The following is a 26,083-nucleotide window of genomic DNA, read 5'->3' on the forward strand; positions in this document are numbered from 1 at the left end:
TACCACGTCTCAGACAGAAGGAGAAATGCCTTGGAGAGGTTCCCAGTGCTGGATACTTCAGCTTTCTGAGGGGGAAAAAAACACCACCACACACACCACAATGAAGAAAGCTGGGTGAAAACATAATGTATACAAACCTTCTAAGCAAACCACTTTTTATCTTTTCTTTTTAAAGGCTGGCTGTCGAGCCTTTAAACCAAGCGAGGTTTTTTCCTTAAGCTTCACAGCCACGTGGCGCTGCCAAAGATAGAGACCCACCTGCCGCTCGTCAGGCTGCCCGCTCCACTCTCCCTTCAAAAGGATTTGCGACGTCCTATTTGAGCCTCAGGACCTCAAGGGTCTCAGCGTACAAGCCTAGCTCCCACTCAAGGCACTCTCATTCGACAAGTTACCCAAAATTTTCACTCCAGGGCCAGGTCGGGGAACAGGTCCCAGGCGGGGCGGGGAGGGGCAGGGTGGAACCCACCTTCCACCGCAGCCAAGGACTCAGCATCGCCCAGCTGTGCCTCCCAACCAATACCAGACTCTAGGAACCGTAGCTGGGTCGCTCACCTCCAGCCACTCAAGGCTCACCCGGTCTGGAGAAAGGTGACATCATCGTAGTTAGGAGGTTTCAGAAGACTCCACCAATAGAAAACAGGCGAAGTAGCTTGTCTTCTGTAGCTCTTGGCCAATACTAACAAAGCAAAAGGGGGCCTGGTTGTCGGTATAGAACCAATGGAAAACAGGGAAGAGCACGAGGCGGAGTTGCGAATCCTGTCACCAATTGGAGAGAGGGGGTGGAGCCCGGACCTTGTCAAGCATGCCCACCTAGCTAGAAGAGCTGATCGGGGGCGGAGCTTTACTGTCCTCTCCCAATAGGGCATGGCCAAGGGCGGGGCATTCTTTGGAGTGTCCAATGAGGAACGCAGCCGAAGCGGGCCTGTCAAGAAAGGGGCTGGTGGGGAGGGGAGGGGGATGGTGGACGGGGATAAACACTTCGCCGCGGTGGTAGCTGCTGCTCAGCCCCAGGTTCTGTCACGGTTTCGGTAGTGCTCAGATCAACAGCCTTCCCGCTTTCCAGTGAGCAGAGTCCCTGAGAGGCTCTGTCAGCCTTGCTCCACAGAGTCCACAGTGAGGAGCGGGTGTCCGACGGCAGCGCCGAGCCTGTGGACAGTGGGGGTTGGTCCCGTGGCTCCGGCCCCCGGTGCAGAATGGCGACGGCGGTTCGGATGAACATCCAGTTGCTCCTTGAGGCGGCCGACTACCTGGAACGGCGGGAGAGAGGTGCAGTGGGATGGGGAGGGCGTTTAGCCAGTTCAGGGCCGGGGCCCCCTGAGGGGCTGCTCTGCGCGTCTGGGTGCCTGACCGCTGCCGAGGTTGTTGGAAGCGTGGAGAGCGCGCTCGCAAGTGCTGCCAGCCCCTCTGGTTCTCCCTTACACGCTGTTCCGGGGCCTCCGCTGCCCAGAAGCAATGAATGGGGGTGAAAAAGGGCCTCTGCCTTCGGGCGTCCCGAGCGCTGCTTCTCACACTTTAGCGAGTAGGGGGTCCAGGTCCCCTGATTTCCTTCCCGCAGCCAGTCCCCGAGTGGGCCTGGTGTCCAGTCTCCCAGTGCCCTGGGATTACCCCACACCTTCGCCAGAGGCAGGTTCCACTTAACACACACTAACCTGCTGGACGCAGCATGCAAACGGGAAACCCAGGCTCCATGAGCTGAGTGACTCTCAACAATGAGCAGCTGGAATCCTCCTTACACCTCTGAATTGAGGGTAGTCACACAATAAAAAAAAACCAAAACCAACCAGCCAAAATCTAATCGATCACAGAGTCCTGCCTTTAATGCATTTTATTTTTTTCAATAATATTTTTTTCAATTAGCCTCAGAAACAAAAATGAAAATAAAGAACCAGTGTAGAGGGAAGAAAGTATTGAATCTTCTGGGCTCATACATTAACTGGATCCTCCGGTTTTCTAGAAGCTGAACATGGTTATGCCTCCATGTTACCATACAATAACAAGGACAGAGATGCCTTAAAACGGAGGAACAAATCCAAGAAGAGTAACAGCAGTAGCAGGTAATTTGATAAAGATTTCTATTTTTCTTTTAGGTTAAACTGTAGGTAAATCAGTCTGTAGATTGTAACTTGCCTTTTGTGCTTATAACCCTGTAAATACATTCAGTGGTAATCATAATTCAGACTTAAACCATCAGACGAAGCAGTCTTTCCGTTTGAATTGAAAGAACTTAAAAGAAATAGAAATGTTTTACATTTCTTTATGAACAATGGTTCTGTGTGTGTGATTTAATTTTGCATTTATTCCTTGGAACAAAAATCTAGGGAAGGTTAGAGTTTAAGTTAACAATAGTGGCAATATTTTTCTTCAGAAGTTGTAGCTTCAAGTTTTCTGTAATTGAAAAAACTGCATATTATAAATTTCTTTTACTCTTCATAGTAAACATTTATGAAATTTAAAAATCTGAATTGGCATAGATGGTAACTTTTTTTTTTACCTTTTTTTTTTTTTTACTTGTAAAGGAAAATCAGTGCTTCACTTGATAATCTAATTGGTTATATCTATTTGTAATGGCCATGAGGAATTATTGAGGTGAAAGCCCACCTGTTTGGTGATGGGACAATGTTACTATTAAAATATGCCAAATCCCTTTCATTTGAGTCGTGTAGTTCTTGAAAGATGAAATCTCACTGAGAAGAACTTGATTAACGGTCAGTGAAATAGAATATTGACACCTGAGAGATCCATCAGTGCTCTTCACTCTTAAATTTTTATTTGGTTGGGCATGGTTTATTACATTCTTTTAATTTTTCCTTTCATGCCAGTAAATTAATTTACTTTTGCATCATTGTTTTAGAACCTCATCCTCCTGTAGTCCTCCCCAACAAATAACTCTTTAAAATAACTGTGTTTGGGTAGTCTGAAAGAGTTTCCCCTTAAACCTAAAACTCACTTGTTCTTGCTGCTGCTTCTGCCCTTAGTTCACCCCACTGTCCTTGTGTTGGTAGTGGAACACAAGACACGTTTAGTACATGTGCTGTGCTCTTGCATACTCTAGCATGTAAAGGATGCCTTGTTTTCTTACCTGTGGTATCACTTGAAAGGGGTAGCTAAGGCCCTTTCATAGAACTATGAATGCTAACTTTAATTATGTAATGATATAAAAGTAATTAAGCTGTGCTTCATTTTGTTACAGAATTAATTAAAAAAATTTGTTAGAAATTTCTGAGGCTTTTGCTTTGTTTTACAAGAAAGTTTAGTTTGTTGTTTTCATAATGATTTGGAAGGAGTTATCCATGTTAGTAGTCCAAGTTTCCTACCTTAATTTTTTTTTTAATAGTTTCACAGGAAAGTTGTGTCATATAGTAGGTGGCTTGTTATGTGCTGTCCAGTTGACTGTGACTCACAGTAGACTTTCTACTCTGCTTTACCCTGTGCTATCATCATCATCTCCATCACACTTGAGTCTATTGTTACAGTCACTGTGTCAGTCCATCTTGTTGTGGATCTACCTCTTTTAAATTGACCTTTGCAAGAATGATGTCCTTCTCCAAGGACTAGTCCCTCCTCACAACTGCCCAAAATATGTGAGACAGAATTTCACCATCTTTGCTTCCAAGGAGAGGTGAGATTTCTCAGTTGAAGAGAAGTGTCTTATCCTAGAAAGTGATTTTAAAAAAAAACAAAAACAAGAACACCTCATTCGTTCAGTTGGAACGTACTCGTAGCTGACACTCCATTGCCTGCAAATTGCAGGGGAGGGGATTGCTCATCTTTCGCCCACAGAGAAGCTGGTAGAGTTGAACTGCCAGAGAAGCACCACCTGGTTAGGAGAAAAAGGGTAGTTGAGAATTTCAGGTCAAGTTATAGAGTCCGCCCCCCACCATCATTATTTCTGAAAACTGCCAAAGCTTTTGATTTTTACCCAAAGCTCTTTTTTGTCCCTGAACTTGGTTTGCTTTCCATTGTTAGATTGTCCCTGGAAACAATCACAATTATCCATATTCTTGACTAATAATTAATGACATTTTCCATGGTGCAAGGGTATGTAAGAGACTTCCTAATTAAACCTGGGGATAACCCTCAAGCAAACAAATACAGCAGAAAAGGTTATTTTTTTTTTAAAGTAATCACTTTCTTTGTGACCTGTGTAGAGTGATTGTGAAGTATTTAAAGAATAGAGTTTGACTCTTTGATTTTGATTATAGACTTATGTCTAAGACCACATATGGGCAGAATTTTGAACTGAGGTGAGGGGAAAGGAGAGATTACCACTAGTTTATGTAATAACTAGATGACAGTTTATTCTTCTTAATTCAGATTGAATTACTGTACTCTTTGCTTAAAGAGTCTGGAAAGTATTTTCTCTTGCACAATAAAATATAATATTTAACCTTATATCAAACTTCTTGGTAACTGAAAATACAGATCTTAAGTTTTCTCTGTAGTCACTCATTTGAGGAACAAAAACAATGAAATTGTGACTATTGTTTTAGAGTCATCAGAGCACTTTTAGAATATAGCCATATAGGATATTTTTTCCTAATGACTTTTAAAAGCAGGTACCAATTATTTAGAGTTAGTATCCAGAGTTTTTAAAAGTGTATTTTACTGAATTAGGAAAGCAAATTGTGGCGCTCATGTGAAAGAGAAAGTTCTAGACTAATCTTTGTTTTTTAAGATAGAGCCTACAGAACTGATTTGACAAGGAAAGTCGTTCTGAGCCTATGAAATTTTTCCATTTCTCAGATACTTTAGTTTTGTGGTGGTGGTGTTAGAATACATTTTTTCCTAATGAAATTTGACCTTTGTCAGTGATTCCAGAGTTATAAAGTCTTTTCTGAAATCACATGGAAAATAGTTTTGATGCAAAGTATCTATGTGTTCCTCTAATGCTTTAATTAAAAATATTTTTACCCACTAACAGAGGTGCCAGGCAATCTCTGAACGGATTGTTTTTGAAAGGCCTGCTATTTATTTAACATGTAGATTCAATAAACCAAATGCAATCACTCTATGTTTAACCCTGAAAAATAACCAAGTAAGAGCTGTTGTTTCCAGAACTCTGTTGAAAGCTTGGAAAGAGTTGTATTTCCTATGTAATTCTTTTATGTAGGAAATTTAAAATGATTTAAATATAAGAACGCAGAAAGTTTTAGAAGTGTATGCAGTGTATTATTTTCTTTTATTAGAGACTATATATGCCTTTCACCCTGCACATCTCTTCCCACTTTGTTAAACAGGAAGTCTGATCAGCCATTGTAATATGCTTTTATTCACTTAAAAACTGTCAAACTTTAACCTTGTTATCCTCTGTTAAAACTAAAATGCAGGCCAGGTTCTTGCTAACTAATCTTGCTCTCTATTGTAGAAGTTAGAAAAAAATGTGACTGAAGAATACTGAGGAAAGGATAACCACATAAACCAATTTAAAGCTTTTAAGTTAATCACTTTCAAGGTCCACGTGGTCTTTATCTAGAAACCAATATTATAAATGTAAAATTTAGATATTCTCTTACTGAGGTGTTTTTCTCCCTCCCAAAGTTGAAAAAAAAAAAAAAGGTAACTTGAGGGAGAGATGATTTAGTGCTGCATTGAAATTTTTCCCGTTTCAAGATGTATCCCTACACCACCATCACCACCACTCTAATACCTAGTGTGAATGAACTTGGTGGTGGTGTTCTTCCCACCACCCATATCAGTGGTGAGTGAGCATTCATGAATTAATGTTCCCTCATGATCATTATGAGAATATATCTTCTGTACCCAGTAAGGAACCAGCTCTGCCCCACAGACTTCATGACCTGAGCTAGGGAATAAGTTAAGTAAATAAATAAGAAAGGTCAAGACTCAGCTCCTTTGTAATGCCAGGAGGTCCCTCCTGCCTCTGAAGTTTAATTGGTTTTAGGAAGCAGTTGTATGTGAAAAAACACTGGAGTGCTGCATTGACTGACTCTTTGACTGTGATTTTGTGGGAACTTGCCATGAGTTCTTAGACCAGACCTTATATTCAAGGTCAGCTGTAAACTGACTAATGATATGATTTCAGATCTACCACAGCTTTCATCCAAGGTTTTCTGTTCACTTTTACAGTTGTTACCTCATTGATCCACGCTTGTTCAGTAGGTAATTGGTAATTAATCCATCTTACAGAGGGGTTAACCAAGGACAGGTTGCTGAAGAGTTTGATTGCTTCCACAGCATTCCAACTCAGTGCTGTTGCATTGGAATCGACTCGAAGCTGACACTCCAGTGGATTTTTAAAGGCCATAAATAGCAAGGGAGAAGATTGCCTGAATTCAAACTGCTAGAGAGATGTTACCTTTGGGTTGCAACTCCCTACACACGAGGCTGCCAAAGGCGTCAGTAGCAAAGCTTGCATTTCAAATTTCACACGAACTGCTGCTTCCACTAGTGTTTGTGTTGAGCTGAGTTGTGAAAACTCCTTCCTAAGGTGAACTCTTTTAGGAGATTGTACATGAGAAGTGTTACTGTAGGGGGTGGAAAGATACAGAGGAGAGGTTATTTTATCCATTTAAATCTGTATCCTCTAATTAATAAGTTAGCATAACATTATACTATATTGTATTATGGGAGCTCTGGTGGCCTTGTGGCAAGAAGCTGTGCTGCAGTCTCAAAGGCATGCAGTTCGAGGCCACCAGCTGCTCGGCGGTAGGGCGAGGTACACAACAACAGCCTACTGTATTATATGTAGAAAAAGGTGCAAAGCTAGAGATGTAATTCCAGCTCCACTATTCAGCTTCAGCTGTATGGTATTCTATAACCTAAAACCACAAGTCTTTGTGCAGCTGTTTTTCTCGTTGTATAAATAAGCTCCCTTTTATTACCTTCCTCAATATGCGTTATTTTTCAATGAAGGATTATGTGGCTTAGTTATTCTCCTTGAAGATGATTTTAGATATTTGTGTTCAATGAGATGGACTGATCCAGTGACTATAATAGTGGGCTCAAACATGGCAGAATCTCTGAGGGTGGCATAAGACAGGGCACAGTTTTGATCTGCTGTTCATAGAGTTGATATGAGTTATAGCTGACTTGATGGCACCTAACAACAACAAAACTCCTCAGATGGACTAATATCTTTAGTAGATCCCAGTATCTTTTTCTTTCTCCTCTTTGCTATGAACTTTGAAAAGTACAAAATTTAAAAATTTATCATGTTGATGTTGAAGTAGTCCCTCAAGAAAATAATTTTTTGTTTCCTTTTTCAGATCAACTCACAATGAAATGGAGAAGAATAGGTAAGTTAGGGATTTTGGTAGTAGAATGGGGAGGATTTTGATGCATTCTTTGTTTAATCATTTCTCTTGACCCTCACAATCCCTGAGTTAAGAGAATCCTCTAAGTGGCACTGTCAATAAATCACTTAGTTCTGAGACCATGCCTCCAAGCCCATTCCTTTTGATAAATGCTTTTACATGCACAGAAATACACATAAGGATGTGCATATAGATTACAGATTATGCACACACATGAAAATAGACATAAAATGAACAAAAATCTTCACTGTTCTTGAAAATAAAAAAAAGGAAATAAAGAACAAAAACCTGCAAACATCAGGTAGTTTCTGACTCATTGTTATGTTCTGTTGAGTATGACTCATAGCTACCCTGTGAACAACAGATCTGAAGCCTGTCCTTTCCTATGCTAACCTCATCTCTGATATACTTGAGTCCATTGCTGCATTCACCGAGTCAGTCCATGTGGTTGAAGGTCTTCCTCTCTTTTGATGAACCTCCACAGGATGTTCCTTTCCTAGGAATATGCCTGAAGTATGTGGGACAAAGCTTTGTCATCCTTGCCTCTAAGGAGCACTGTGGCTCCCTTTTCCCCAAGACATCTGTTTGTTCTTTCAGCAGCTCATGGGACATTCAGTACTATTTTACAACATCAGAGATCAAATACATCAAGTCTTCTGTCATCCTTATTATTGTCCAGCTTTCAGATGCATAGCAAGTGATTGAAAAGACCATGACCTGAATCAGGTGCACTTAGTTTTCAAACTGACATAATTGCTCCTTAGCAATTTGGAGAGGTTCCTAATAGCAGACTTTCCCAATGTAGTATGTCTACTGATTTCCTGACTGCTGGTACCAAGAGTGTTGATTGTGGATCCAAGTAAGTTGAAATCCTTGACAACGTCAATCTTTTCTCCATCTATCATGTTGCTTATCAATCTAGTGCTGAGGATGTTTGTCCTGTAGAGATGCAATCCATATTGAAGGCTATAGTCTTTGATCTTATGAAGCAAGCACTTCAAGTCCTCCTCACTTTGAGCAAGCAAGGCTGTGTGATCTGCATAATGCAGGTTGTTGATGAATCATTCTTTAGTCCTGATGCCACATTCTCATAGAGTCCAGCTTCTTGAATGCATCCACGTTGAATAGGTGGAGATAAAGGATACAACCCTGATCCACACCTTTTCTTAATTTTAAACCATGCTTTAAAATGTCTGATCTTTTCTGCCCGCTCCCCAGCAATTCAGATTAGTTGGTTTGGATTGAAACTGTGTACTAGTACTTTGTTAAGGCTCCCCAGGTAGTTCTCGTGTGCAGCCAAGGCATCATTCAGCAAGCCTTGTTCTGGTCTCTCTGCTCTCATAAACTTGAAATACCTGTTATCATGAATAAGAGGAGGATGATGCTTCATGTAAACATTTTAAAAAAAAAAGGTCCAAGTCTGAAAGCCTGCATCTAAATACTTTTTTTTCTTTGGAGAAAGGACACACCATGCCCTTTCCAGCAGGGGTATGGGGTAGGCAGAGAGAAAGCTTCTTACCATTTCTATTTTTATTTTAATTGCTCCATTATGTTGTGGGGCCAGAGCTTCCTTTGTGCTTTAGGACTTTATATACCATGAACTAGAAGCTCAAATGTATCTCTTCTTAAGATAAAAATAGTAGATGTAGCCTCTCTTTCTCATATTTACATTTTTCCCCATCTTCCTGCCCCTGAGGTGTCAAACCACCCACTTTGAATTTCACCATATGAGTGGGGGGTTGTTGTGTACTGTCAAGTCGGAACTGACCCATAGCTGACCCTCCAGAGAGTTTCCAGAAGCAGTTAATCTCACACGGGAGGAGACTGCCCTTCCTTGTCCCATGGAGCAGCTGGCAGACTTGAACAGCTTGTACTCAGGATTGCAGTGCAGGTTCTTACCACTTAAAATAGGGTGTTGTCTAAGGAGCAGAAACAGAACATGGCACAGGACCATTTCTCTGAAAGGGCCAGAGGGAGTGATAATAGCCCATCCCCTCACTGCCTCAGAGCAGAAAACAGATAAACAGCACTATGGTGCCTCTAGAAGCCACAGCAGTAGCAAGAGGTTTGCTTATTCATGGTTGACTCATAGATCACAGTTGTGGTACCAAAGATGGAGTTTATTAGGGGAGTAAGTTGGAGAGTGGGGGAAGCAAAGAATATTGAGCAAAATAAATCCAGGTTTTAGGTTTGTTACCATCCTTGCCTCTATGGCATATTCTGGTTGTACTTCCTTTGAGACAGATTTGTCAATACTTTTCCCCCAACATCATAATTCAGAGGCATTGATGATTCTTCTTGCATCCTTATTCATTGTCCAACTTTCTGAATAGAAAATACCATAGCTTGGATCAGGGACACCTTAATCCTTAAATTGACTTCCTTTGGCTTTAGAATTTTGGAGAGAGCCTTGACAGTATATTTCCCCAATGCAGTGTGTCTTTTGATAACGTTACTGCTGTTACAATGTGTTGATTGTGAATCTAAGTAAAATGAAATCCCTGGCAACTGCAGTCTTTCATTCATCTATCATGATGTTGCCTGTTGGTTCAGTGGTAAGAATTTTTCTTTTCTTGATTTTGCAATGTAACTCATATTGAAGACTGTAGTCTTTGATCTTCTGCATCAAGTGTTTCAAGTCTTCAGTTTATGCAAGCAAGGTTGTGTCATCAGCATAACTGAGTTTCCTCCAATCTTGATGTCACAGTCTTCATTCTTGATGTCTAGCTTCTCGAATGTTTTTGTCAGCATATAAAATGAGTAAGTATGGAGAAAGAATACAACCCTGATGTACACCTTTCCTGATTGTAAACCATACAGTGTTCCTTTGTTCTGTATAGAGGTTTTGCATGAGCACAATTAGATATTCTGGGATTCTCATCCTTTACAATGTTCACAGTAATTTGTTATGATCCACACAGTTAAATGTCTTGGCATAATTAGTAAAACACAAACTTTTCACCAATATCCATCTGAAATCAGATCTCTTGGGCCACTGCCTCTTCTGAATCCAGGTGGAATTGATGGCATTTGCTTGTTTCTATGCTGTTGCAGTAATTTTAAAAATGATTTTCAGCAATATTTTACTTGTACATGTAATATTCATCATATTGAGCAATAATTCCCACATTCTGTTTTTGGAAATAGGAACAAATATGGCTCTTCTCCAGTCAGTTGTCAGGTGGTTGTCTTGTAAGTCTGTTGGCAGAAACTGGTGAGCAGGTACAGGGCTGCATCTGTCTGTTGAAGCATGTCAGTTGTTATTCCATCATTTCCCTGGGCCCTTGTTTTTTTGCCAGTGCCTTTAGTGCACCTTGAACTTCTTCCTTCGGTACTGTTGGTTCTTGATCCTATGCTACTCCCTGAAGTGGTTCATTGTCAACCAGTTCTTTTTGGCATAGTGATTCAGTGTATTCCTTCCATCTTTTAATGCTTCCTGCATCTAATATGACCCTCCAAACCCAAATCCTTTACTATAAAATTTTTCCAATTCATAGCAACCCTTGAGGATACAATAGGACTTTCTGTTAGGATATCCAAGCCTGTGAATCTTTATAGAATAGGCTGGTTCAGACTGCCAAACTTTCAGTTAGCAGCCCAATGTTTAATTCACTGCAACACAAGAGTTTATGTGCAAATATAAGCTGATTCAATCATTGAGGTTTTATCATGCACTTCAGGACCTGGTGAAGTCATCTCTTCCCTTTATTCTTTTTTTCTTTATTAATTTTTTTTATTCTTCTATTTTTAAATTATACTATTTATAACATACTGCTAGGAGAAGCTCTTCTTTGGAAAGGGACATCACGCTTTGAAAGGTGGAGGCTCAGCAATAGAAATGAAGACCCTCAATGAGATGGATTGACAGTCATTCCAGCATTGGGTTCAGGTGTGCCAGAGATGATGAGAATGGTACAGGCTTCAGATCTGTTGCTTCCTGAAAGTTCAGAGGACTTGAAAAGCTTGCTACAGAACATTAAAGACTTTTAAAGCCCTCAATATGGATTGCATCTCAACATCAAAAATATAAATACCCTCACCTCTAGACTGATAAGCAACATCTTGATAGAGAAAAGATTGACGTTGTCACTGATTTCATCTTACTTGAGTCTGTAATCAACACCCTTGGTTTCAGGAGATCAGGAGACCTATAACATTGGGAAAATCTGCTGTTAGGAATCTCTCCAGATTACTGAGGAGTAATTATGTCACTTTAAAGACTAATGTGCACCTGATTTATGCCATAGTCTTTTCAGTCACTTACTATGCATCTGAAAGCTGGACAGTAAATAAGGATGACAGAACAGTGCTGAACAAACATATGTCTTGGAGGAAGTGGATCAGAGTGCTTCTTGAAGGCAAGGATGACAAAACTTCATCTCACATACTTTGGGCATGTTCCTGGGAAAGGCTATTCTTTGGAGGGAGACATCATGCTTTGAAAGGTTAGTAAAAGAGATGAAGACCCTCTACGAAATGGATTGACACAATCACTACAGCACTGGGTTCAGGTGTGCCAGAGATGATGAGGATGGCACAGGATAGGACAGGCTTCAGGTCCATTGTTCACAGGATTGCTATGAGTTCTATTTAGTGGGACCTAACAACAATAACAACATTTGTTCAGATCTCTTTTCTGTCTCTGAACAGTTTCTGTTTTGGTGTTTCCACACAGATCTCATACTTTTTATAAACAAGTAATCCTGGGTTTTTATATTATTTTAATTTCTATTGCATTTGCACTATAATTACTAGGAAACATTTTTAATTGTGTGTTATTACATATCCTTTATTGTTGATATTTCCTTAGTGAAATGTTTTCCTGTAACCCTTTCAGCCAGTGGAGATTGGGTGAATGAATACACATAAACTGCAGCCTGTGGGTTGGAAGTTGGGTGCTAAAATGTACTCCATTTCAAAAGAAACCTCTAGCATTTCCTTTAATAGTAGATACCCAGTTCTCTAGAATAGTACATATGCAAGCTTTGCTAGAATTAGGCCACTGGTCTAGGGAAGTCATCTGTACCAGAACTCTCTAACCCATGACAAAAGATTTTTTGTGTGCTCTTGGGGGAGGACTCAACAGACTGTTTTTTCATTTGCTCTAACAGTATTTCAGTGGTATCTGACCTCTCATTAGAAACCATTCCAGTCAGGACTCTTCTGGCTAAAATATTCTAGTTGATTTTATTTCTCTTTATTGGAATGTATATGGGAGGCAGACATTTCCCTTAGGCTTGAGTTTTTACATGCCTCTGCACCACTCTTGTGGCTTCTAAACTTCCTTGAAATGTTCATATCTCATCATAGGATTTCATAAGAAGAGTCCGTGTTTTATTGTCACATGAGGCTTAAAGAGAATGGATATAGAGGAAGGATATGGAGATCAGTGTGCAAATTTAGTCTGTGTCAATGTGTGGAAGAACAATCAGATTGTTTATCAAATGACATGTCATCCCACGGAACTACTGTCATATATCTTATGTATTTTCTACAAAGATTATTACAGAATTAGGAGAACTCTTCAAAGCTGTCTAGAGTTATTAATGAAGTTGATAATAAAGATATATTTGACAGTTTCTTAGAAAAGGATTTTAGAAAAGGAGGAGAGCACTTTTTCCCAAAATGTTATTTGCTGTCTTTACCTGAACACAGTACAGTTTTATGGGTTGTTGTGTGGTGGTTTTTTTTTTTTAGTATAAACATTAACCATATTATTTACTATTTAGGTAGGGTTAGAAGGTCAGCAAAATGGAATGGCTTTGGTTTCAGCCTTATTCTTGAATCATTAAGATTTTGTCCATTGCATCATCTCTCAGTATTGCAACTCTTCGCTTGAATTTGCTTTTCAGTTCTTTCTGCTTGAGAAATACCACATGAGTTCTTCCCTTTTGGTTCTCTAAATCCAGCTCTCTGCTCATTCCATTACAATACTTTTCTTTGTCTTCTTGAGCTGTTCTGTAGCTCCGGATAGGGCAACATTTCTATAGTTGATAAGGTTGCTATGAGTTGTAGTTGACTCGATGGCATGTGTGTCATGTGTGGTGGGGCTGAAAACATCACTGTTCACACCAGAGAGTTTGGAAAGCTGGGTGAGGGTCAGGGCTGAAAGGCATCATTACTGGGATTATCAGGGGTGATATGCAGGCACCTGATCATGAGGCCCTCATCCGAAGGCAGGAAGTGCAGTTTATGATCTTCCTTGGCTTCTCTTCTGGGTAAGGGAGGTCCCATCTTCTCCTCCCCACTCTCCTTCACCTAGGCTTTTTAATATAATCCCAGTAAAGCTTTGTTCTCAGCCTCAGTCTGGAAAAGGCGAAGATGTGCTGTATTCCATAATCATTTTAAGGAATAATTTTAGACCCCTTAGTAAGATTTGAGTTTTTTTATTTGTTCCTTACTATACATTAGAGAGCTCTGGTGGCCTAGTGGCACAAAGCTGTGCTGCAATCCCAAAGGCACACGGTTCAAGGCCACCAGTCGCTCTGTGGGAGAAGGATGGGCAGTCTCTTCTCATGTGATTAACTGCCTTTGAAAACCTACCAGAGGGTCAGCTGTGGGTCGGTTCTGACTCTATGGTACACAACAACAACAACAATTGTACACTAAATATTCCTTTTCTAAATTTCATATGTACTTACATCTGAAATTATTTTTATTTTAAATATCTTAATCTTATCTGACGTATGAGGAAATTTAATTGACTAAGTCTATGCACAAAAATAGGAAATAAAAGTAAAACCTTAGAATTCATTAGACTACTCTTTGAGACCCTTACTCATCTCGGCCCTTGGTTAATAATTTCAAGCCCTAATCTAATGAAAAACTAATGCTCAGTCAGGTCGAGTGAATCACATCCTTCAAATAAAGTTTTCATCAAAGAAGGAAGCAAATCACCCAAAGTAAAATTCTACCTTTTTTCCCTCTTTTTAAAAAAATTATGCTTCATTCATGCCCATTTTTATCTACATTTCCTCCCTCCAATTATACTTTTAAACCAACAGCTGCATTATTCTTTCTAGGTCCTAGTGAGTTAACAACAACAAAAAAACACCCAAACCAACTTGGATTCTTACATGGAAACAAAAGTTACTTAGATACTTAGCAGGTCTTCAGGGAGTAAATGAATGAGTACATGAATGTGATCTATTTAGGGGGGAAGTTAAATTATAAAAGACATGAAAACTTAAACTATGTAGAAAAATTAAGTGAAAGATGTTTGTGGATGAGGGAAAAAGAACATTTCTGGCAGAGGTAAAGGGGAGCCCACTCTAGAATGTTAGGCAGGACCTGAGGATTGCCATGGTTGGAAGATACAGAAATTGTTCAGCAATAACTTGTTTACACATCTGATCACTCCTACTAATTTTTAAGTACTCAAAAACTGAGTCTTATTAAACTTTATATAAACTCAGCACCCAAGAAAATAGCGGCACGTAGCAGTCCTTTAAGACAGTCTAGTGGGCATGTTGGGGAGGGGTGAGTAAAGGAAATGCGAAAAGAACCCACTTGAAAAACAGTGTATATCAACTTTTAAAGTAAATCAGTATAAAATAAAAGTCTTTAAAAACCCAAAATGACAGGCTAGTAGAATAAATGAATGGAAGTGTGTATTTCAAGATTGCACCTGTGAGCCTAATTGGATAGGTGCCTTCTGTACTAGTTGCTATACTGTATATTCTGCCTCCAGGATGCCTCTGCCTTGTAACTCTTTGGGTCATACACTTTACTGTGAACATCTTAAGGGAAAAGTAATTTCAGCTACACCCTAATACTACACCCTAAATAAAGTAATCTCCAGTAACATAGCCTCCCTTAAAGGACACATACACACGTACATGCGTGCACACCTGTCTTCATTACATCCTGGGCTCCACTGTTTCCAAGTCAGAATGCTAGGAATAGCATAGTAGAGTTGGGAGCAGATAGCACAGATTACCTATCATCTCATTCTGTTATTGCATCTACTCCCACTTTACAACCTTGCCTACTGGGAGTGAGCATGAATAGAATTAAAGGAACTTGAGTCCAGAGACAGAAATAAGAGCTTTGTTCAGAATTATCCAAAGGCATGCTGTTTGGCCCATGTGCCTTCTGCCAGTGCCAAAGCACTGGTAGGAGGTAATACCTCAAAAATCCCAGAGCTGTTTTCATTAATGACTTCCTCCACTTAGATATTTAGTTTTTTTCCTAACTTGTGTCTGCCAGGAGCTAGAGAAAAGTAACAACAGAACTACGTGGCACCTGAACACTTTTTTATATTTAATATATGTTCAGTTTGGACTTCATTTTGATGTTAACTTACCCACTCCTCTATTTCCTAAGTAATTCACTTTCTCAAGGATTTTCAGTGTTATCTGTGTTGTGTGCTAATTTTCCTTTCCACTCTTAGATCTGTTTCTGGGGAATTTTATCTACTTGATTTGTCTACATATTCCTATACGAGTATTAAACTCTTTTTCGTTATTGACACTTTATAATGCAATTTAATATTTGAAATAGCACATTCCTCTTTATTATTACTCTTTTTAAAAAATCTTGGTTGTGCTCACATTTATTCTCCTAGATGAACTTTAGTCCAATTTTCCAACATTAAAAAGTTATCGGCATTTTTCTTTGAAGTGTATTAAATTTCATATAGACAGTCTTAGAGAAAATGGACATCTTTACTTTGAGGGATCATGTCCAGAAAGGTCTCATTTCTTCCCATTTATTCAAATTTTGTTATGTTTCTTAATAAACTTTTATAATTTTCTTTCCATATATCATTTCTTAAATATAGTGTACTATTTCTTGCTGTTGGAGATATCTTAACTTGCCCAGATATCACATCCAGAGATGAATTTGGATTTCCAGGGCCCCTGGTTTTGTCTTTGGCCACCTGGTTAAAGGTGGAGAGAGGCCCAAGCATACTTCTCAGTGCTGTTCCTGGGGCAAGTGGAGCTGAGGCAGATATTTCTTTCCTAATCTTGGAGTTCCTTCAACCTCTCCTCCTACTTAGTGGGTGGTCATGGAGGAATGTATCTTTTTGTAGATATTAACTTTATAAACTGTCTATGGATTTTCTTAAATATAAAAAAATAGGGCCTTTAACATAAGCAAGATCTGATTTCATTTTCCATTAAACTTTTTTATGACAAAGATACCTGTTACTGTACAGAAGCTGTCAGTAAACTGAATTTTATTAGGGAGATTCTATTTGTGTAGTAAGATACTTTGGAGAAAGACAATCTCTTTCTGTGTGATTTACCACCTCTAAAAACTTGCTGTCAGGTTAGCTATGAGTTGGTTCTGACTAGACTATACATAACAACAATATTGATTTTTAGAAGCAATATTGCAGTGGTGCACTTATCTGTGTCTGCTCACAGTAATTACTCCTCTGCAGATAAAGCCAGATTGAAAGATTACCATTGTACACAGAGTGTGCCAGGACCTGGCCTCCAGGTAGACCTCAACATCCTCACTCCACTGATGAAACTCATGCTACCCAGATTAAGTAGTTTGCCTGAAGTCACACAGGGAGTAAGTGGCAAAGCCAGGTTTCCAAACCTTTCCTCTTAACCTGTTGCCGCAAATGACGCCAAATGTGTTTCAAAGCATAGTCGTCAATTTAAAAAGTGTGTGGCAACGTGTTAATCATCACAGTAGGCTTTTGTAGCATGGTGAATGGCAGGCAGATGCAGAATGTAAAAAAGAAAACAATATTCAAGAGAGGTAATAGTTTAAAATCTAAATTGGTTATCACTAAGTGTAGGCCATGCCTGATTCTCAACGTTACTCATATAGCTCAGATTAAAGATTGGTTTTCTTTGCTACTCAAGACCAAAGGTATATCAGACCATTCAAAATAATTAGTGATCTCTCTGGAGAGTCAGCAAGTAGTCAAAGTTCATGACTCGAGTCCAAAGCAGTATATAATTAATTAGTTAGATTCTGTCCAGTTGATTCCATCTCATGGTGTGAGAGGACAGCTGTTGCATAGTGTTTTTAAGGTGGTGAATTTATTTTTTTTTTTTAGTACTACCATTTATTGGTGACAAACACTCAAGTTTTACTTACATCCCATGAGGAAACATTTCCAGCCTAAGTATTAGCTGCTGTGCTTCTCTGGACCATATTGAGAACCCTACTGTGCACATCTCTATAATCACACAGCAGCTAAAGGAACACAGCATATATGGAGATAAAATTAATACTATCAGGCACTCAAGGGAGATCACCCTGCAGTTTTCTATGTACTACATGGGATCATGTCCTGTAACGTAGTGAAAGCCGTGGACTCTGAAAAGCTGTGTATATATATACACATGCAATTGGTTTTATAATCTTTAAAACAAAGATCCCGGTTTATTTGTTTAAGTTATCACATTGGTCAAAATAAAAATAAAATAGAAAAGAAACCAAATCATCATTTAAAGTTTAAAATTCCAAAAATGTCCAATTTATACAATAGCAGGAGACGTCATCAGGGGTTTCTGGGTAGGCCAGGACTGTGTCAGCTGAACATTCAGTCAGCTCTCTGTAATGGTCCTGGGTCAGTTAGTTCAATAAAATAAAAATATATATTCATATACACTTGGATATGATCTTTACCAGTTAGGTTACTGGTGAAATCAGGCTCAGACAAATTTCTAAATGGGACCACTGACAGATTTGCGTGTCATCCTTGCACCGGGGCCATGCTTGTCTCTTTATTGTCCCAGTTTTAGAGTATGTGCTGGCAAAGTGAGCACAAAGTGGTGGACTTTTAGAAGAACATCACCAGGCTCATCTTCCAAGGCGCTTCTGGGTGGGTCCAAACCACCAATTTTTCATCTAGTCATTGAGCACTTAACTCTTTGTGCAAAAGGAAAAGGAAGGAAGGAGCTCTCCGGCTGGGGGCAGAGAGCTGGGAGCAGTTCTTGCTATGAGTGAAATCTGATGAAAATGTGGAGAAGACAAGTAGGAGTCAATATTAGGTGGCTTCTTGTTGAGGATACATGACCAAATGTGGCACAATTCCTGCTAGTTTCGGAGGAAGCTGGACCTTATTCAAAATGGGATACTAGGCTCCTCCACAGGATTGAAGCCTGAGAGTTAAGCAGCCACTCGCTCTACTTGTTTCAGATCCAGAAGCTTCATGGGTGTACAGGGCTGAGTAAAGGATACAGATGACATAATATATAGAGGAGGAGGAGGGGTGTTATGTTGTACATGTATCTGCCTCAGGGTTACAGATCTGTGGGAGAAGCTGTTATAGATGTTACGGAGGGGCCTATTTGTTCTTTTATCTGGTTCAGAGATTGAATTTCACTACTATGCATTGGAACTGGACCTGCCTAATATACTTCATCCTGCCGTTGTGGTTGGCACAGGTACAGACATGGGGATGTGTCTGCAGATGGGTGGCAGGCAGGCAGGACACATGGCCGACCAGGGCAGTGAGACCTGGGCAGAGTCAGGCAGGCACAACAAAGACAAGACACTGAATGTCTTTCCCTTACTTTGAATTATAGTTTATAGTTTCCCAAGCGGGGATGTGCTTCAGAGACCCACATTTGGATGGTGAAGATTGTGCTCTCTTGTCTAGACTTCTGTGTACCAAGAAATGACACTGCATGGAAAGATGACTTTACTCTTACATCGTATCAGTAAACAAACTTCCTGAAAAACTGACATGCTCGTATCTGTATAAGAAGCCACATCATATAGGGATAAATATATCATTCTTTTGAATCAGGCAGCCTTTGCAGATAGCAAGCAGACTGAACCTATTTAAGCCTGATTTAAAGTTTTGAACTTTTATTGCTAATTTGAAAGTTAAACTATGAAGATTGTAGTGAGAACTAAGATTGGAGAGCTGTGTAGGTAAATAATTAGATTTTTCTCAGGGTATTTCTAATAACAATCTATTTTCATAATTCTTTTTGAGGAAGGTTATTGTCCAAGCAGGTTTTATACACAGCTTGTGCTTTTTCTTTCCTTGTTTTTATTTCATGTCGTAGGGGGGAGGAACCAAATTCTAATGTGAGTGAACAGGTTTTCACAGCAAGTAGAAATCTTATAAAAAAATAAGACATTTGTACAGTTAAAACCTTCCTAGCTCAGAAATGAGTGCCACACTCCTCCAGCTTGAGGTCCCTTGGAGAGTGTAGGATAACACCTTCATGATCCAAGGAAGGAAGGACACTCAGAAAGATATAAAAGGCAACAATGACTGGACTTTCCTGGGGGAACATCCTAGAGTCCTGAGGACGTAGAGGTCAAGGTCGTGCACACTGGCCTGGCTTGGAAGAAGTGAGGTCGGGGGTGGGGGGGTCCTCCTTAGAGGCAAAGATGGAGAAACCTCATCTCACATCCTCGGGGCATGTTGTCAGGAGAAGCAAGTTCTTGGAAAAACACACCATACTGGGAAAAGTAGGTCAACAAAATAGAGGAAGATGTTTAAGGAGATGGACTGACATAGTGACAGCCAGCCACCTTGGGCGTGAGTGGATGATGCAGAAGGGGGCAGAATTTCTATCTGGTGTTCAGACGGTCACCTGGAGTCTTAGTCACCTTGATGGCACCTAGCAACCGCAGCAACATAGCTTTCAGATCGGCTTGCTTTGGTCTGTTTTCCTAACTTTTACTAGAACAGTAAAATTCTTAAGAAGGAGAAAAGGCATACTAAGCTTGAAGGCATTACAGTTGTCTCACGGTTCTCTTGAGAGCATCATAGACCAGCTGAGCCTTGCTCCAGATTGTCTTGTGTGAGCAGTGAACATTGAAAACTTTTTCTTTTAAAGAAAAGATATTTAACATTGCTTCAAGTGCGAAGATGTAATAGGGATGGACTCTGCCCTTTATGAACTTAAAGTCTGGTTTGAATTACTTAATCCATTCAGAAAACAGTTATTAAACATTGATGTGTGAAATGTTATAAGAACACAACAATGATTAAGCTGTAGCTTCAGCCTTCTTAAAGAGTTTTCCAGATACCAAACAGTTTAGGCAATATAGTGAACTTTCCACTGAATGATAGAAACACACCATTATTCAGAAAACTGTGGGCCTGCGTGGCCTGAGAAGACTAAGGTGGTAGCGAGCCCAAATAAAAACCTCTGACTCTGTTCCCTTCTCATATTCATCAAATCTGCTAATGCTAGGGTTCTAGTTTAAAGTTACAGAACATAAATCCCAAACACAAGATTTAGCGAAATGTTACTCAGTTCCTAAAAAGTGAGGGAATTTTGTGCTTGTGTTCAAGTTTGTCACTAAAGGCTTCCTTTGCATCTGGTCTTTCTGCTTCTCCTGCTCTGTTCTTATTGCTAGGCTCCGAGACCTGGGTACGGTTCCCTCTGGGTGCACAGCATGGTTGTTAGTATAGCAATATCAGTGACATATTTTTCCTTTTTTTTTTTTTAAGAATGATTTGACTTTTTGAATACTAATAGATTTATATTGTTGAAGTGGTATAAAAATGTTCAGTAAAAATTACCTCTTTTTTTAAATCCCTAGTTGTTGTTCACTGCCTTCTCCTTGCCCAATCACTATTACTACAGTGTTGTGGTTTTTTTAAAAAAACATTTTATTTTTTAGCAAAACAAGTGAAGAAGGCTTATTACAGCAATAAGATAGAGGGAAAACTAGTGAAAGGTGGGCCGTGCAAAGGAGTGAAAGTGAACAAGAAGAGGGAAAAGGGGGAACCCAAACCTTATAGTATGCTGTCAGTAGAAAGGAGAGGGGGTAAGAGCAACCCCAGGTGAACACTGCTTTTACTGACTCCCCTTAAAAAAAAAACAACCCCAAACACCCAAAAGTTTTAATTGTAATTTTAGTGAAAATTTACAGAGGAAATTGGTTTTATTAGTAGCCTTTTCAGAGTTTCTTTATGCACGTAAAAGAAATATGACTAGAGATTCTTACTTATGTATACAATATGCTATTGTATGTATGTGTATATGCTGTATGTGTATATGCATACATATACACATACATACATATACATACAAGAGCATATTATACACAACATTAAATAGCATTTTGTACACACAGCCTGCTACCTTGCTTTCTTAACAACATGTCTGGGAGATCTTCCCTAATTCTACATAGAACAGGCTCGCTTTGTTTTCTGATAGCATAGTACTCCATGGGCTGGATATACCATCACAGAACCAGTACCCTACAGAGAGTCATTTGGGTTGTTTTAACCTTTGCTATTACAGAAAACATTATAACATAACCATGTGCATTTCTCATTCCCATGTACACAAATACTGTTGTATCGTTGATGTTATGTGCAGTGAAGTTGGAATCAATTCATAGCTGACCCTCTAGGAGATTTTCAGAGACTGTAAATTGCACAGGAGGAGATTGCCCATCTCTCTCCCCCAGAGCAGCTGGTGGTTTTGAACTGCCTACCTCTGGGTTGGCAGTGCAGCAGAACAAAAAGAATAGCTATAGTGATTTAGTGTCCCTGGATGAGGAAGGAGAAAGGTGCATTGAGAGAATTTTCACGCTTGGATCTTTATTTTCTTAATTTGGACACACTATAACCCAGAAATCTGGAGATAACCTGATAAATGTGTCTATAGTGGTAGATAGCAGTCCCTGAATTAGACAACTATGTTGCCAATAAACATAGTTTATTGAGAAAACTTTGGATTTGACTTCTCATGACTTAATCCAGCATTGTCTGATTTCAGCAAATGTCTATTTGACAAGAGGTCTTTAGACGGTGGCATTTGCTATGCCTGGGCTGGAGTCATCTTAGAGTTTCAGGACACATTCTTGCTGAAGTGCATTATGATTCACTGTTAAATTCTTAAATGCTGTCAATTTTGTTTTTGTAGACGAGCCCACCTTCGCTTGTGCCTGGAAAAGTTGAAGGGGCTGGTCCCACTTGGGCCCGAATCAAATCGACACACTACATTGAGTTTATTAACGAAAGCCAAATTGCACATAAAGGTAAGTACATCCTCAGGAAGCCTTTCTGTTTTTACCTGTCCAGGAAGCATTTGTGTGTTGTTAGAAAAGATAGCAAATGTATATATACAGCAGTACCTGGGTTACAAATAAAACCTGTTACTAAGGGTGTTGGTGAATCAAAATTGTAGATAAGTCAGAACCAGTAGCTATGTCTGGTTTGTTCAGTGCAAGATTCAGGGGAAAGATAGGCAGTTTCCTCCCATACAGTTTATTGCCTCTGAAAACCTTTTGGGAGGTCAGCTATGACTCAGTTCTGACTTGACAGCAATGAGTTTGTGGTTTTGTGGGATTTTTGTTGTTAATTTTTTTTTATTTTAGTGTAAGACGAGGTTTGAAGACTTTCCAATGATTTAAAAGCTGCACATGCAGCAAATGAAGGTGATTGTGATGGTAGAATCTGTTGCAAGCAGAGGTGAGGGTCAGTGTTTCAAAGTGAGGAAAAATTTGCATCATATTAATGATATGAGTTGGCCATAAGTCCAACCTTCCAAACCTGAAGACTCAGTGACAGACTTCTCCTCAGCTACTCCACCCTGCCTTTTAGATGAATTGCAGGCACTTAAAAATTGATGTGTCCTAGAGCCCACTGATACGTTAAGTACTGGAGGTGAAAGGGTCTCATTAAGCTGCCCGTCATCTCAGGAGTCATTCATGACAGCTTCTGCCCCTTCACCCTCTCTGTCTAAGCCGTCTCCCAGACCTAACCTTCACAACCTTGTCTATTTCCATCTCCACCCGAGCATCGCCTTCTGCAGCACCCATAAGACATCACCTTATATTCATCTGAGCCCTTCCACACCTCTCTAGCCCAGTCCTTTCAAAGCTCAGATCATCACACCTCGTCCTTAACCCTTCTGGGGCTCGTCACAAGCTCTGTGATCAGATGCCGAGACTCTGCCTGGTCCTCTCCTATCTCTGCAGCAGCACCGTGCACCACTCCCCAGTCCAGCTCTGTGTTCAGTCATTTGCCTTTGCCGTGCTCCCTTTTAACCACGGGGATCTCTGTATTTTGTTTTCTCTTCTTGGTGGGCTGTTTGACTTAGTTAACTGCCTTCTTCACCTAATTAATGTCTAATGACCATCCAGATCGTGGTGTAAGGGGCATGAATGCTGGACGCTTTCCTGCCTTCCTGACTGGCTCACTTTCTTCCAGTAACGGGTAGTTCTGGTATCAGGTATCTCCCTTGGAGCACATGTCACAGTTGAAATCTGGATTTTTTTTGGTGACCGCTGGATTGTCTGCATCATTAGACCATAAACTCAGTAGTGTCTGTAGAAACTGCCTTCATGCACACCTGTTCTCAGCACCTCTTGGGTCCCTGGAACAGACTTGAAACTCAGTATGTAGCTTGAGTAGCAGAGAGTAGTCTGAGTTGTATTCAGACTCTTGAGAACTGTAGACAAAACCACTCTAGTATGTTTGCATATTCACGCTGTGGAAGGACAAATATCATTAATCCAGTTATTATCATTACTAGCCTTAATGTATGACATTTCAGGGTGTAAAGAATGCTCTTTAAAGCAAAACAACTACAATTAAAAAAAATCTTTAATTACCTGAAAAATATGATAAGCAGAGAGCAGTTTGGAAAACCAAGTGGTCTATGGAAATGTGCTTCCCAAGTTCTCATATTGAACAATTTAGTATCACACTTTCAAAAAGAACCATTATTTTGTGCTAACCAAGAATAGTTAGTTAATTGGTGTGACTGAAAAAAAAAGTACTGATGTACTTAGACATGCACTTGAATAACATTGCTTTAAATGGGGTTGTCTTTTTCAAGCTGCCATAATGTGCAGTTTTCTAACCCTGTGGTAAGAGGCTGAGGATATCACTACTAAAAAGAAAGACCAAGTCCAGAGCTCTTGCCTGCAATCTCTTTGATAATTAAAATGGAAGGGTCATGGTTGGTGGAGTTGGGACTTGTTCTTGAAGCTCTGTGAAGAAACAAGTCCCCACAGTGTTTGATGCTGAGGTAGATGAAGCCAGCTTTCATGGGCCAGTGAGCTTCCCGTCTCGATGAGGAGCTTCACGGGGATAACTCCAGTGGCTCCACAGGAGATCTGGCATAATTCATTGCTAGAGAAGAAGGTGCAGGGTTATTCATAATTACGAAGTCCACTGGTAGGCTCCAAAAGCTACCTTTTTGACTTTCAGAAACTTGAAGATTGTGACAGAAAAGCCATTCACCAAATAGACCAGCTTCAGCGAGAGCAGAGGCACCTGAAGAGGCAGCTGGAGAAGCTGGGCATCGAGAGACTACGGATGGATAGCATTGGCTCGACGGTCTCCTCGGTGCGCTCAGATTCTGACAGGGGTGAGCCCTTCCACGTCCTACACAATCCCACTTCACCCTGCCCACTGTATCCTGCCCCTACTTCTCACAGGAGAGAGCATGAATGAGGAGAGAGCATGAATGAGGAAATAGGGAACTGCTCACGGTTTAGAAACGGGGCCCGCTTTCCTGTGATCAGGGTCTTAGCATCCAAAGGACAGTTCACCTTGAGTTGGCTTGAGTTTCAGCCTGGGTTTTATGGCCAGCTGTAGCTGGAAAATGGCTTAACAATGTCTTCACCAATCTCTCTCTCTCTCTCTCTCTCTCTCTTCCTCCCCGCAGAAGAAATTGATGTTGATGTTGAAAGCACAGACTATCTTACCAGGGATCTGGACTGGAGCAGCAGCAGCGTGAGTGATTCTGACGAGCAGGGCAGCATGCGGAGCCTGGGCAGCGACGAGGGCTACTCTAGCTCTAGCATCAAGAGAATAAAGCTCCAGGACAGTCACAAGACATGTCTTGGTCTATAAAAGACAGTGGTTGCTACGACTTCCTCTTGATGGGTCTCCCTTTCGGATCTTATTAGGTAGTGTACTGGATTCTCTCACAGTCACTTTGCACGTAAACGTCAGTGTACCTACCACTTTTACCAAAATCAGCTTTGTACAAGTTGTGAAGGAAGTGCTTAGGACTGTGGGTTTCTGAATGCATCCACCAGCTTCACCTCTCTGTGAAAATTTGTCGCTGGGAGACTGTACATTCCAATCAGTTTGAAGCACCCAAGAATTCTTAGACTGAATAACCAACCTTCATATCTCAGCAATTTCCTCTTTTCTTTCCTATCTTCATGCAATCCACCAGACCTTTCTTAAAGTTTTCTGGCTTCTGTGTTACTTGCCCAGCAAAAATGTCCGAGTGTGTCTTGTGTTTAGGAAACTTGAAGGAAATAAGCTTTTAAAGTTGAGAATCTGAACTCCAAAGTAAGCTTTGAAAGCAGCATCTAAGAGCACTGAACCGTGGTCCTCACCCCTGTGAGGGAGTCAGGAATACCTCCAGAAAACAGACCTTTTGCACACACCCCAGGCTAATTCCCCCAACTTGTGTGTGGAGGGGAGCAGTATTTTTCCACTTTTAATGGACATCTTGATAGCATGTCTTTAGGATTGCACAGCTTATACAAGTTAAAATATTGTTTGTTCTCACAAACAAAATTGTACAATCTATTTTTGTGTGAAGTTCTTGGGACCTTGCTGTGTACTGCTCTCCCAAGACACATTCCCCCCTCCTCCCCAAAGTTTATTGATGGTACTTGTCTCTGGAACTTTTTTTTTTTCCTACCTCAGAGATAAATGAGATCTCCATTTCTCACATAACTCAAAGTGATTTATACCTCCCTTCCCCCTCTCAAAAAAAAATAAGAGTGACATTTGGTCCAATTCTAACCTATTTTCCTATTTAACTTTCAGCAATAACTGAGTTTTAGCACTAGCTGAGCTAGTGTTCATAAAAGGAAAAGTCCACATTTCTACTCTGTTGATTGCAAGCCAACATAGGGGAAAAATAGTACAGTGTTACTTGATT

The 26,083-nt window shown here is 40.2% G+C and overlaps 1 protein-coding gene across 3 annotated transcripts; it reads left to right on the forward strand.

Annotated features, from left to right (window-relative positions):
• Positions 1-1,083: 1,083 nt before the first annotated feature.
• MXD1 (MAX dimerization protein 1) lies at positions 1,084-25,198 on the forward strand. 3 transcript variants are annotated; one of them, XM_006882298.1, is made up of 6 exons: positions 1,084-1,266; positions 1,955-2,054; positions 7,227-7,256; positions 22,091-22,205; positions 24,385-24,544; positions 24,845-25,198. In XM_006882298.1, the coding sequence occupies exons 1-6, from the start codon at positions 1,194-1,196 to the stop codon at positions 25,030-25,032; spliced, it is 666 nt and encodes a 221-aa protein (XP_006882360.1). In that variant the 5' UTR covers positions 1,084-1,193; the 3' UTR covers positions 25,033-25,198. The 3 variants fall into 3 exon arrangements, with proteins under 3 accessions (XP_006882360.1, XP_006882361.1, XP_006882362.1); XM_006882299.1 differs by having other exon boundaries at positions 24,848-25,065; XM_006882300.1 differs by lacking the exon at positions 7,227-7,256 and having other exon boundaries at positions 24,845-25,065.
• The last annotated feature ends 885 nt before the right edge of the window (positions 25,199-26,083 follow it).

The sequence above is a fragment of the Elephantulus edwardii genome, unplaced genomic scaffold (genome assembly GCF_000299155.1).
Source record: "Elephantulus edwardii isolate Elephantulus edwardi_28Jun2011 unplaced genomic scaffold, EleEdw1.0 scaffold00019, whole genome shotgun sequence".
NCBI lineage: Eukaryota > Metazoa > Chordata > Mammalia > Macroscelidea > Macroscelididae > Elephantulus > Elephantulus edwardii.

Bases quoted from the DNA above. Each gene is read 5' to 3' on its own strand.
- MXD1 (XM_006882298.1), top strand. From the start codon at position 1,194: ATGGCGACGGCGGTTCGGATGAACATCCAGTTGCTCCTTGAGGCGGCC. The intron at 1,267-1,954 runs GTGCAGTGGGAT...CCGGTTTTCTAG, and splicing joins CCTGGAACGGCGGGAGAGAG to AAGCTGAACATGGTTATGCC. The intron at 7,257-22,090 runs GTAAGTTAGGGA...TTGTTTTTGTAG, and splicing joins AATGAAATGGAGAAGAATAG to ACGAGCCCACCTTCGCTTGT.